Source organism: Colossoma macropomum, unplaced genomic scaffold, assembly GCF_904425465.1.
Source record: "Colossoma macropomum unplaced genomic scaffold, Colossoma_macropomum, whole genome shotgun sequence".
NCBI lineage: Eukaryota > Metazoa > Chordata > Actinopteri > Characiformes > Serrasalmidae > Colossoma > Colossoma macropomum.
This window is the reverse complement of record NW_023494792.1, coordinates 45,162,834-45,175,287: the sequence shown is the minus strand read 5'-3', so window position 1 is coordinate 45,175,287 and position 12,454 is coordinate 45,162,834. Positions and strand designations below refer to the sequence as shown.

General features: G+C 39.7%; 1 protein-coding gene across 1 annotated transcript in view; it reads right to left on the bottom strand.

The window, feature by feature from the left end:
- The window catches only part of iqsec3a (IQ motif and Sec7 domain ArfGEF 3a), a 112,631-nt gene that overhangs the window by 80,734 nt on the left and 19,443 nt on the right, over nt 1-12,454 (bottom strand). The window contains exon 3 of the mRNA XM_036577325.1: nt 466-627. Coding sequence (XP_036433218.1) covers nt 466-627 — 162 coding nt within the window. The remainder of the gene's footprint in view (nt 1-465; nt 628-12,454) is intronic.

Here is a 12,454-nt window from a genome sequence, read left to right as displayed (position 1 = left end):
CTCTCCCTTCCTCTCTCTGTCTGCATTTCCTTATCTCTATCCCTCTCCCTCCTCTCTCCTCTTTCTTTCTCTCTTCTTTTTTCTCTCTCTCTCCTTTTGCTTTTTCTCTGTCTCTCTTTCCTTCCCTCTGTCTCTCCCTCCCCAGCCCCCCCCCCACCTCTCCCTCTCTCTCTTTGATGCTTGGTCCTGTCTTCCTCTCTTTTTCTTTTTATTTCTCTCTGTGTATCTCCCACTCTCTCTCTTTTCTTCTCTCTATCCCTGCTTATCTCTCTTTTGCACCCCCCTGTTGTTCTGTCTCTCTCTCTTTCTTTTCCCCACTTTTTTCTCTCTATCTATCTCATCTTCAGTTTCTTCTCTCTCTCCCTCTTTCCTTCTCTCTGACTCTTCCTCTCCCTCCTTCTCTCCATCTGCCCAAACCCGCCCCCCCTACGCCTTTTGGACCATACACATTTTTTAATCACTCACTCCAGGACGTCTCTGTTGAAGGGTTTCTTGCTGTTGCCGAGGAATTCTCCAATCATCTGCCGGCTCAGTCCCTTCCTCTGCAGCAGGAAGTGAGCCACACCTATGGGCGTGTCCGGAATGAAGCCGCGGGAGATGAGGAACTGCAAACCTTTATCTGGATTACTGCAGAGAGAGAGAGAGGTAGAGAGGGAGGGAGAGAGAGAGACAGACAGAGAGAGAGGGAAAAAGAGACAGAAGGATTGGAAGACAGAAAAAGAGAGAGGGAAGGGAAGTTCATATTTATCAGGCATAGAATAGGACTCAACTACAGTAATCAATGCACTGCATCATTAGTCACATCAAAATGACTGTGGACGTTAATGGTGCTAATAAAGAGAATGAAAGATGAGGGCTGTAAAATTACAGCTCGAGAGAAAAAGCCAAGACTGCAGGCTTACGGCCTGCACTGAAAACTGCACTGAATTTACTTCACATCATTTATTTATACTAGGGCTGTCAACTGATTAAAACAATTAACTGTGATTAATCACATTATTTTTGTGTAGTTAATCATGATTAATTGCATTGCCTTATTGCCTCAAATTTGACCCTATAAAAACATTTTTTCCTTTTAAAAAGCAGCACATATTGTTATGGCAAGCTTTGTTAGAGTGTATTACTTTCAATAATCCAATAACATTATTTTCATCATATAAATGAAGTTTTTTTTATAAAATCTCACCATGTTAACTTTTTTATGATTAAAAGTTAATCAAAAGTTACTAAAAGTTAAGAACGTTTTATTCTGCTCCCTGAGAGTTACCATTTCTGTGATATGAGATTTTGTTCCAGCAGTGATGATATATTATTCATGTGGAAATTATGTATACGTTTGAATAAAGCAAATTGAATTCATCCTTTTTTTCAATGCACTCCCAGCAGTCAACAGTCAACTCCAACTAAATGCTCAGCTTCATTAGTCACCATCATGCTGGGCCGAGGTGGTACATCATCAGCAGAATGCAGAGCCCTCTACTCCAGCACACACAACACACAGACGACCCTCTTAGCAAAGGTCTGATTTTCCCAGATTTATCTCTCCATACAGTACAGCGGGGCGATCACTGTATTAGGCTTCAAGCCTCTATCTGTCATACTGCATTTCTTTTGTTCTTTGCAAAGCGTGACTGCCAGCCATGATGAAGCACTCCTTCCGCGGCTCCACGGCCTGCTTTCAGATACGGCAGATATTTATAGCGGAGAGAGAGACAAGCTGGAGAGGAAGAAAGTGGCCACTGCAGCTTCGCTCTCATATTACAACTGTTACATAAGCAAAACAGATAACAACAGAGCTCAGGGGGAGAGAGAGAGATAGAGAAAGAGAGAGAAAGAGAGAGAGAAGACTCATGCAGATGTAGTGCTGAATGGACAGCTCCTTACAGCCATCATTCTTCAAAAAGAAAACATACACAAACAGGGTGGGCATGTTGTTCTTCTTGTATATTGATATTATAGGCTACATGTTCTACTCACGTACAGATGTTCACTTGATTAATGCTTTGATTAAAATTCTACAGTAAGAAACACAACCTGAGGCTCTCTTCTATATGCATTTTTGCCACATTTTATATATTATTGTATTTTCATACATTACTGTGTGAAAGATCATTCTTCATTTCTTTAATTACCAGTCAAAAAGGCCATTAAGAACAAGTTATTTATGGCTGCTGTCGGAAGAAAAACCTTCTATCTCCATTGTTGTCTTTTTTCAGTTTTTTTTTTTTGGTCATAATCTGAAAATGCCTGTTGCCATTTACATAGTGTGTGAATTCCATGACGAATGGACCAAAAACAATGACCCAAAATGATTTGATCTGGTTTCATTGACTTACATTAAAAGTAAGGTACGTTTTTTCCTTCTCCTGTGAAGTTATCATTGTGGAGATACAAGGTTTTGTTCCAACAGCAATGTTATATTTTAGTGTCAGGAAAACACATTTTTCAGTATTTAGTGTGCCCACTCTTTGTAACAGCTTCCATTCTTTTTGGGTGTTGGATGTTTTTCCACACCAAGTTCAATCTTAGAAGTTGGTTGTATTTTCTGCTTCTTACATTCCAACTAATCCTATTTACACATTTAGACTAATCAGTTCAGAACAACTGTGCTCTACATCTCAGATGTCCAGTTTCAGTGTTCTAGTGTAAATTTTACTTTTTGTCTGTTTCCTTTTCACAGTAAGCGTTCCGTTCAGACTCATAGTGTTGAACTGTCTTCTCACAGCGGACGGATGGACAGAAACACCTGTGGATTTTTCAGATCTGAAGCAACAGTGGAGCTTGATTTTCTCCTCTCTCTCAAAGATGAAAGTTTTATGCTCTGCTTATCTGATGGAGTCAATTTTGGTGGTCTGCCAGGTCTTGCACGGTTGTTACAAGGCCCATTTTCTCTGTATCTTTTTATAACTGTTTGATCTCATATTTTGAAAACTCCTGTTTTTTATTTTTTTTTGTTATTTTCCTATGACTTTACTCTTCCTTATGCAAGATGATTGTCTTATATGTAATCTCTTTAGAAATACCTCTTGAAAAATGAAAAACTTGTAATTAAATTAGTGAAGGGGGGTCTCAGTACTGTACACTCACTAGCCACTTTATCAGGGACACCATTCTAACACTGGGTAGGATCTTCCCTTTACTCTTAGAACAGCCTCAGTTCTTTGTGGCATGGATTTAACAAGGTGCTTTGAGATTCCCGTCTGCGAGACGTTGACATGACTGCATCTCATAGTTGCAGCACATTTGTCAGCTGGAGAGTTATGTACGTTGTCAACTACAATACTCAGAGAGGCTGTGCCATTCAAATGATGCTTGACTGGTCAGGAAACCATTCTTTGTGTAAGTCAAATTCTGACCATCTGCATGTCGAAAAACGAAATTTACCAGACCAGACAATATTTTTCCCAAGCTTCTTGAAGATGAAGATTTTTGAGCAACAGCAATGATTTATTAATGAAGCCTTTTGAAGGTTTCAATATTTATCTCTTTCCAGATAAGCATTCAGTAACATGTGGAAGGCTATGCATGATTTGTCATTGTTCAGTTAAGACCATTTTTATTTCACTGGTCTGTTTTTACAGCTCTGAGTTAATTCCTCAATCATCAAAATAATTGTTAGATTATAAAATTTCTAGTGTAGCACTTTGGACAACTACTCCAGTTATAAATGTATATATATATATATATAATATATATATATATATATATATATATATATATATATATATATATATATATATATATATATATACATATATAATCGACTACAACTGAACACTGAAATTGCAACACACACCGAGCTCCCATTCTCAGCCCAGTCAACATCAAGTCTGCATTCCACATTAGTTAATTTATATGATCAATAAGTTGCAGTTGGTGCACAATAAAAACAGCAGCAATGCAGTTTTATAACGCTGCTCTTGACATTGCTGTATGTGGGGAAGTCCATGCACTGGACATAAACTGGATTTACACATAGACAGCGGTCCTACATCTGATGGAGGGTCTGTTAGCTGCTTCTATCCTGTAGTCCCTCTCTCTCTCTCCCTCTCTCCCTCTCTCTTCATTACTGGGATTTACCACTTACACAAAACGGTCTTTTACAAGCCGAGACTTGCCAGAGTCAGCGGCCGGCTGACGGGCACTCGCTGACACTTTATGGACAGAACATCCAATTCAGTGGAAGAAAATGGCTTATCGTTTTCACACTGATCATATATCACGCGTTACGTTTCCAGGCTGGTGATCATTCAGTGAAATGCAGACTGAATGTGTTTCTTTTCTGTGTGCTAAGCAGTGTTTCAGAAATGTAGCTGGTTTTGCAGAATAAAAAGCACTTTCTGCCTGTAATGTAATACTGTATATCCTCCTCTTTTTAAATACTGACAGGCGTACAGGACTTGGATTCCTAGGATTAAAACAATTAAAATATGCTTTCTCAGTGAATTTGCAGTGATTAGTTTACAGTTAGCATGATGACAATACAATATAATAAATATAATCATTTTACTTAACCATTTAAAATCCCAGGCTTATGGAGGCTTATTATTATAACTACAGGGAGCTATTCTTAGGTTATAGAAGTGTGTAATAAACTTTGGCCATTTAAAAGGTTTTTATCAAAAATGACCAGTTAACTTACACACATTTTTGATATGTAAAGCTGATAATGAAAAAAAATGTTTCTTCGGTTACTTTTTTTCATGTAATAACTTTCACACCAAACCACTCTGAATGACTTTAATGATTGAATTATGCAGAAATTTCATTGGACTCCCCCTTTCATTATGTCCTTTTAAAGGCTTCCTAGTTTAACTTTTTTCCGGTAAAGTATTCTGGAACCTTTGAAATGTGTTTTGTTATTTTGTTTTTAAAAACTATTGTGAGCTTCACAGAGAAATACAGGTTGGGTTCCACATTGCTCCTTGGCATTCCCAGCTATCACATGAATTTGTTGAATTCCATCAACTAAATGAAGCATTGATTAGCCAAAGCAGGAACGGGATGATAACCATAATTAATAACTGGCTGCAATGAGCAGTGGTTTGGAAATGGTTAAAAGAACACACTGACAGACATGAAATCACTACTTACTGATCCACTACTCTCTTTCTCTCTCTCTCTCTGTCTCTCATACTCTCTCTCTCTTTCTCCCTCACTGTCTTAAACTAATATTAGTGTTTTTCTGAGCAAATAACTGCATACTGCCCAGATAAACAGCTTTTTAAAATAGATTTTCTCAGGTGCCTGAGATTTGTTTTGCACAGTACTGTGTATATATACATTTCACTGCTGTCGGAAAAAAAAGTTTCTATTTTTGTCATGTTTAAAAAATGTTTTATATACAAAAAACATTTCAAAGTATATAAACTCTTCAAAATGTTTTACAATTTCATGATAAACAGACCAAAAGACACTGTTCGAAATGACATTTGATATTAAAATGCAATGTATTTTTACAGTAACTTACATTGAAGTAAAGAATGTTTTTTTCTTTGCCTTTTGGAGACACAAGGCTTTGCTCCTATATACATATATGCTGGTAAATTGGCAACAGGTCAGTTACATGACTGGGTATAAAAAGAGCATCACAGAGAGGCTGAGTCTTTCAGAAGTAAAGATGAGGAGGGGTTCACCACTCTGTGAAAGACTGTACAGGCAAATAGTGCAACAATAACTTTTCTCAATGTAAAACAGCAAAGAACTTCTACTTTTCATGATCTGTGGTACATAATATCATTAAAAGATTCAGAGAATCTGGAGAAATCTCTGTATGTAAGGGACAAGGCCAAAAACTAATTTTGGCTGGCCGTGATCTTTGGGCCCTCAGGTGGCACTGGATTAAAAACAGACATGATTCTGTAGTGGAAATCACTGCATAGGCTCAGAAAAACTTTCGAAAACCACTGTCTGTGAAAACAGTTTGGTGCGGCATCCACAAATGCTAATTAAAAATCTAACACGCAAAGAAGAAACCATATATAAACAGGACCCAGAAACACTGCCACCTTCTCTGGGCCCAGCTCATTTAAAATGGATTGAGGGCAAGCAGAAACGTGTCCTGTGGTCCAACAAATCAACATTTGAAATTCTTTTTGGAAATCATGGACACTGTGTCCTCTGGGCTAAAGACCACTCAGCTTGTTATCAGTGCACAGTTCAAAAGCTAGTATTCATGATGGTATAGGAGTGCATTAGTGCAAACGGCATGAGTGACGTGTACATCTGTGAAGGTGCCATTAATGCGAATGATATATACATGTTTTGGCAACATGTGCTGCAACCAGATGATGTCTTTTTCAAGGAAGGCCTTGATTATTACAGCAAGACGATGTCAAACCACATTCTGCATGTATTACAACAGCATGGCTCTGTATTAAAAGAGTTTGGGTACTAAACTGACCTGCCTGCAGTCCAGATCTGTCACCCACTGATAACATTTGCCACATTATGAAATGAAAAACACGACAAATGAGACCCCGAACTGGTGAACAGCTGAAGTCCTATATCAAACAAGAATGAGAAAACATTTCATTTTCACAACTACAGCAGTCGATCTCGTTCCCAAACCCTTACAAAGTGTTGTTAAGAGATAACGAAACACAGTGATAAACATGTTCCCGTCCCAACTTTGTTGGAACATGTTGCTGGAATCAAATTAATGATTTGCACATCATTGCATCCTACGTACATTCTATACTGGTGCACTTTGTAGTTCTACAGTTACAGACTGTAGTTCATCTGTTTCTCTGCATACTTTGTTAGCCCCCTTTTACCCTGTTCTTCAGTGGTCAGGACCCCCAAGGAGCAGGTACTATTTGGGTGGTGGATCATTCTCAGCACTGCAGTAACACTGACGTGGTGGTGTGTTAGTGTGTGTTGTGCTGGTCTGAGTGGATCAGACACAACAGTGCTGCTGGAGTTTTTAAACACTGTGTCCACTCACTGTCCACTCTATTAGACACTCCTACCTTGTCAGTCCACCTTGTAGATGTAAAGTCAGAGACGATAGCTCATCTGCTGCTGCACAGTTTGTGTTGGTCATTTTCTAGTTCTTCATCAGTGGTCACAGGATGCTGCCCACAGGACGCTGTTGGCTGAATAGTTTTGGTTGATGGACTATTCTCAGTCCATCTGTGACACTGAGGTGTTTAAAAACTCCAGCAGCACTGCTGTGTCTGATCCACTCGCACCAGCGCAACACACATTAACACACCACACCACGTCTGTGTTACCGCAGTGCTGAGAATGATCCACCACCCAAATAGTAACTGCTCTGTGAGGGTCCATGGGGGTCCAGATGGACTACAGTCTGTAATTGTAGAACTACAAAGTGCACCTATACAGTAAGTGGAGCTGATAAAATGGAGAATGAGTGGAGAAACACGGAGGTGGTCATAATGTTATGCCTGATCGGTGTATATATAGTGCTAAACTCAGTACTCAAATTCTAGCACAATTTTCTTATAGGTTTAAAAAAACAGTTCTTGGGATAAAAAACACTTTGGGATACTTTTCTCACTTTTGGAAAGCACAGCACCACGAAACACTCCTCCATCAAACAGCACACACACACACACAGACAGCATTGACACACGACATTTACACTCTCTCGCCCTGTGTTTGTCCCTGGTCTCTTGTGGGTTTCTCTCTCTTCGGTGAAAAAGAGACACACACAGAGTGAAAAGTCATTTCAGAGAGCTGTACTCTCTCTGCTTAATCCTGAGGCCAAAAAGGCTATTTCTGCCCTGTTAATCTACTCGTCTCCTTTAATAATGCGATTTCTCAGTGCTGTAGACACATTTTTAAAGACTATATAGAATATGTCCAAAACGTCTTCTCATCCAGCATTTCTCCTGAGACCAAAGGTATTAATAAACAGTTTGTCCCCGCTTTGCTGCGGTAACAGTCTCCACTCTTCTGGCAAGGCTTTACACTAGATGCTGGAACATTGCTCTGAGGATTTGATTGTATTCAGTCAAACACCACTCCATCTCAGCTCATCTCAGAGGTGCAATGAGCTCCATTACTAGAATGCGGCTACACTGCTCCACAGCCACCAGAAAACATATGAATACACTTCACACTTTGGTCTTGTTTTATTGTTACTCTGATAAAACAAATAACTGCGTGAAACATGTGATTTGCATTATGAATTAACTATGATAGTCAATCCAACAATAAAGGCAGCATGGAGCTTCTTTTATACAGTGGTAGGAAACACAGTAGCACACAGAAAGCTCCGATTGCACATGCTCATCCATTTTTATATGACTAAAGTGAACATACTCACTCACCAGCTACTCTGGGGCAGATTTTAATGAGTTAAAGGGGATAAAGACTCTGAGTAGATCACCAATGGTGTGTTAGGTATGGTAGGGTTAAGTTAAAAGTAGAGGTAAAGGTAAAGTTCCCAGATGTCCTCTATGTCTCCTCTTCATGGCTTTGAACCACACACACACACACACACACACACATGCAACCCAACTCCACCTCACACACACCCACCCTCTCTCCGCTCCCTGCCCTTTCTTAATTAGCTATTAAGGGGAAGAGCATGCAGCCCCTCTATTCAGCCCCTTAATCCCAGCCTATCTGTCCCAGCGCTGTCTCCGCCCGCAGCACACACACCTGCTTCACATGCAGCCGCAGCCCGCCACACGTATTAGACTGAAGAAAAAAACTGCTGGAACTAATAAGGGTCTCTCTCTCTCTCTCTCTCTCTCTCTCTCTCTCTCTCTCCTTCTCCCTCTCTGTCTGCTGTCTGCCAAACATCAGTTTACAATAATTAAAATGTAGCTTACGCTTATCTCTCAGAGAGCGTGAAGCGAAACAGGCTTGAAAACGAGAGTGATAAAGTTTCCTTCCTTCGCCTTTAGTTGTTTCCAAACTTGAGAAAACTGCTGTGTCAGAAGTGCACGTAGCATTCCAGACGTTTCAGCGATGGAAGTATCACTGGAGGGCATTTTAGTCATAAACATATTGGGACCCCATTGTTTTTACTGCCAAGCTGGCAAAAACTGCAAAAAAATAAACATGAAAGAAGCCACTGCGCTACCCACACAGCTGGGCACAGCATGACACAGCTTGGCAGTGGTGCTATTGCCTTACATTTGATAGACATACACAGATGTGGGCTGTTCCCGTTGATGCTCCATTCCCCACAATATTGTACCACTCACACAGCAGAAAACAGGATATCACAATGATCTGAAGTAGAAATTAATGCTGCTGTAAACTCACTGAAATACAGCACATCTCTTACCAGGAAAGACGTTGTCACTACTACTGAGATACAAGTGTTAGTCCTAGTTCTCATGGTCTTAAGGAGTTGTTCCTTTTGGGTCTTGGTTCCCCTCAGTGGTTCTTCTTAATGCTCCTAATGAGTTTTTCCTTTTGAGTCTTGGTTCCCCACAGTGGTTCTTCCATATTCACTTACACAGAATTTCCTTTTGAGTCTTGGTTCCTCTCAGTGGTTCTTCCTCATGCTCTTAATAAGTATTTTCTTTTGAGTCTTGGTTCCTCCTCAGTGGTTCTTCCATGTTCACTTACACAGCTTTTCCTTTTGAGTCTTTGTTCCTCTCAGTGGCTTTTCCTCACGTTCTTAATGAGTATTTGCTTTTGAGTCTTGGCTCCTCTCAGTGGCTCCTCCATATCAACTTACATAGTTTTTCCTATGTCGTGGTTCCTCTAAGTTAATTCCTCATGCTCTCAGGGAGATTTTCCTTTTATTCTTGGTTCCTCTGAGAGGTTCTGCCTCATGCACTTGGAGAGTTTTTTTAGTCTTGGTTCCTCTCAGTGGTTCTTCCTCATGCTCTTAGAGAGTTTCTTCTTTTGAGTCTTGGCTGCTTTTACTTCTTACACACATACATTGGGGGCTTTTCCCAACAATGTCACACTTGGACTTTTCTGGAAAACTGCTTTGGGGCAATGTCTATTGTAAACAGCATTATGTTGATTGTAAGTCAAAAGTTGGGGACACCTTGTCTTCTTTTGACATTTTCCAAGTAGTGCTGGAGTTTTGCTGTTACTATAATTATTTATTTACAATCAAGAAAACAAATCCTGAAAGGGTTTCATTAACATAAAACAGCTATGTGCTGATTTTACTTTGGGTATATTTAGCTGCAAACATTTCACAGTTTTATTCCAAACTGTTAAAAGCACATATCGAAACTCTTGTTCCAAAGGTGGATTCAACACCTGAAAGGACTGAGTGCTGATGAGACATCACAACGAGTGGATACAATGCATGACCTACGGAGTAATTCTCAAGGTCAGACATTCTAAAACCTGCTTAGTATTTAATATGTTACAATATTACATTGCATTATTTGTATTAAGAACTTCTGAAAAATCTGAATGTTTAGTGTCTCCTTTGACTTCAGTGAGGCCATTGAGGCTATGGTGGGTGGTTATGAGCATATTTGATGATAAAAAGTCATCCTACATGTCAGTGGCATTTCTGTGTGATTGAGAAGGAAAATTGGAAATCATCTACGGCTAAATCGAGAGAAAACGAGAACAAATCAAAAACAGCTCTGCACTCCGTATTCTCTTGAGCTGAGAAATAAACAAGCAGCAGCAAAGAGGGAGGAGAGGAGCTCCTTGCGAATGACATAACCATCAGAGTAATTCTGAACAGCCGTTCTTACCTGGGGCCTCATGACTCAGCCTGGCCTGTGAGGACCCCTGCTCTCCTTCTTCTGCTGAGCTGCTGCACTCACAATTACTTCCAGTACAAAGAGCATTCATTAAAAAGGTAGGAACAGCATGTTTTATTTTGGATGCAGAAGTTGAAATGGAGGGACCAGAAAAATCGACTCGGAACAGTGAGAGAGATCTGGAAACATGGCCGGCGGGAGGAATGGAAAGTGCTATGTCATCTCCAAAGTTTTTCAGCTGCGCTCCCTTGATGGCCATTTTCACAGTGGCTGGAGAACTTTTTAATTACTACGGCAAGATTAAGGTCCTTGCTTTAACGGAATGACTAATGAGAAATCGTACTTTGAACTGCTCTTTCTTGCACTGACCTCTGGTCAGTGCGGTGTTGATTGAGGGCTGGGGCTCAGGAAGGTGACTGGGTTCTTTCACTGGCTAACAGCTATGCACAAAAGAAAACTGTAGCATTGCACAGTGGGAAACAATTAGGCTACAGAAACAATTCACAGGTCCTTATCGTCACCAATCACTGCAGAAATCATACCTCTAGAAATTAGGCCTGTCACAATCATAAGGTTATATTCACAATTAAATGCCACACTAAAGTATAAGCCTAAAGTAGCCAAATTGGCACCAAGTCAGGAGTCAGAATGCTCATTGTTTCTGTAAGACCCTTGATGTGTCTCAATAAGTGTATTTTCCACTTTCTTTTATTGTTTGTATGTATTTGCCTGAACCCAACTGGTGAAAATGCACCTAATTCACTTTTTGTTCGTTGTCACGTAAACTAGTAGTGGGGGTATACCAGTCCATCCAGTATACCAGTTGAAATTCTTCCTAAAGTATGAGTTTTGTCATAACTGTAATACCAGTATACCACAAAAAGTGCAGATAACATGACATGCAAACAGTGTAATCTAAGCTAATGGTACCCCTGTTTACTTGAGTGGCTGGGTCAGAGATGTTTCACTCACGTTTCAAATGTAAATGAAAACACAGAAGATGGAACTGCTCCTCCATTTATGAAGGAACAGAAACATTCAAACAAAAAGCTCCCCAATAAGAAGCCACCTTCAGCCATGGGCCTGCAGAGCTAGTATTAGAAAGCAATACTTACATAAGTTTATCTATATATTGTTTGGTTTTGTTTTTATTATTTTGCTTAATAAAATTTTTTTTTATTAAAAATTGAAGGGACATCTCAGAATAACATATGCATATGCATACATATGCATCTAAAATGAAACCTCAGAAATCTTCATTATAATGTGACATACATTTTTGGCCATACCACCCCCTACTAACATAAACATTTGATTGTGAAAGCCAGCTGCATAAAATAACTGTACTGTACAAAAATAATTGTGGTCACTGTGGCGATTATGTAATAACTGTGACAGGCCTACTTGAAGCAGAAGTATGTAGAACTTGAACTGCTTCATAGCCTAGTGTGCATGTATGTATTACGCATGACATGTGCCCTTACACATAGACAGCCAATTATTTCACCATTCTCAGCATGCGCTCGTGTGTCGCTTTGGAGTAGAGCTCATAGTAGGTCCTGCGACCTTCACTCAGGCAGAAAGAAGGAACAGGTAGTGAATTTTAACAGGCAGTAAGGCCAGAAATATGTAAAAATATGCACAGTGGAGAATGAGGTTTTGGCTACACAGCTGCTAGAGACGGGCACTGTTATTCAAATATATGAATATCTCAACTCATCTCATGTGTACCTAATCAATTAAATGAATAAGTCATGTGTAGTTTAGAAAAAGAAGGAATGAATTAAATT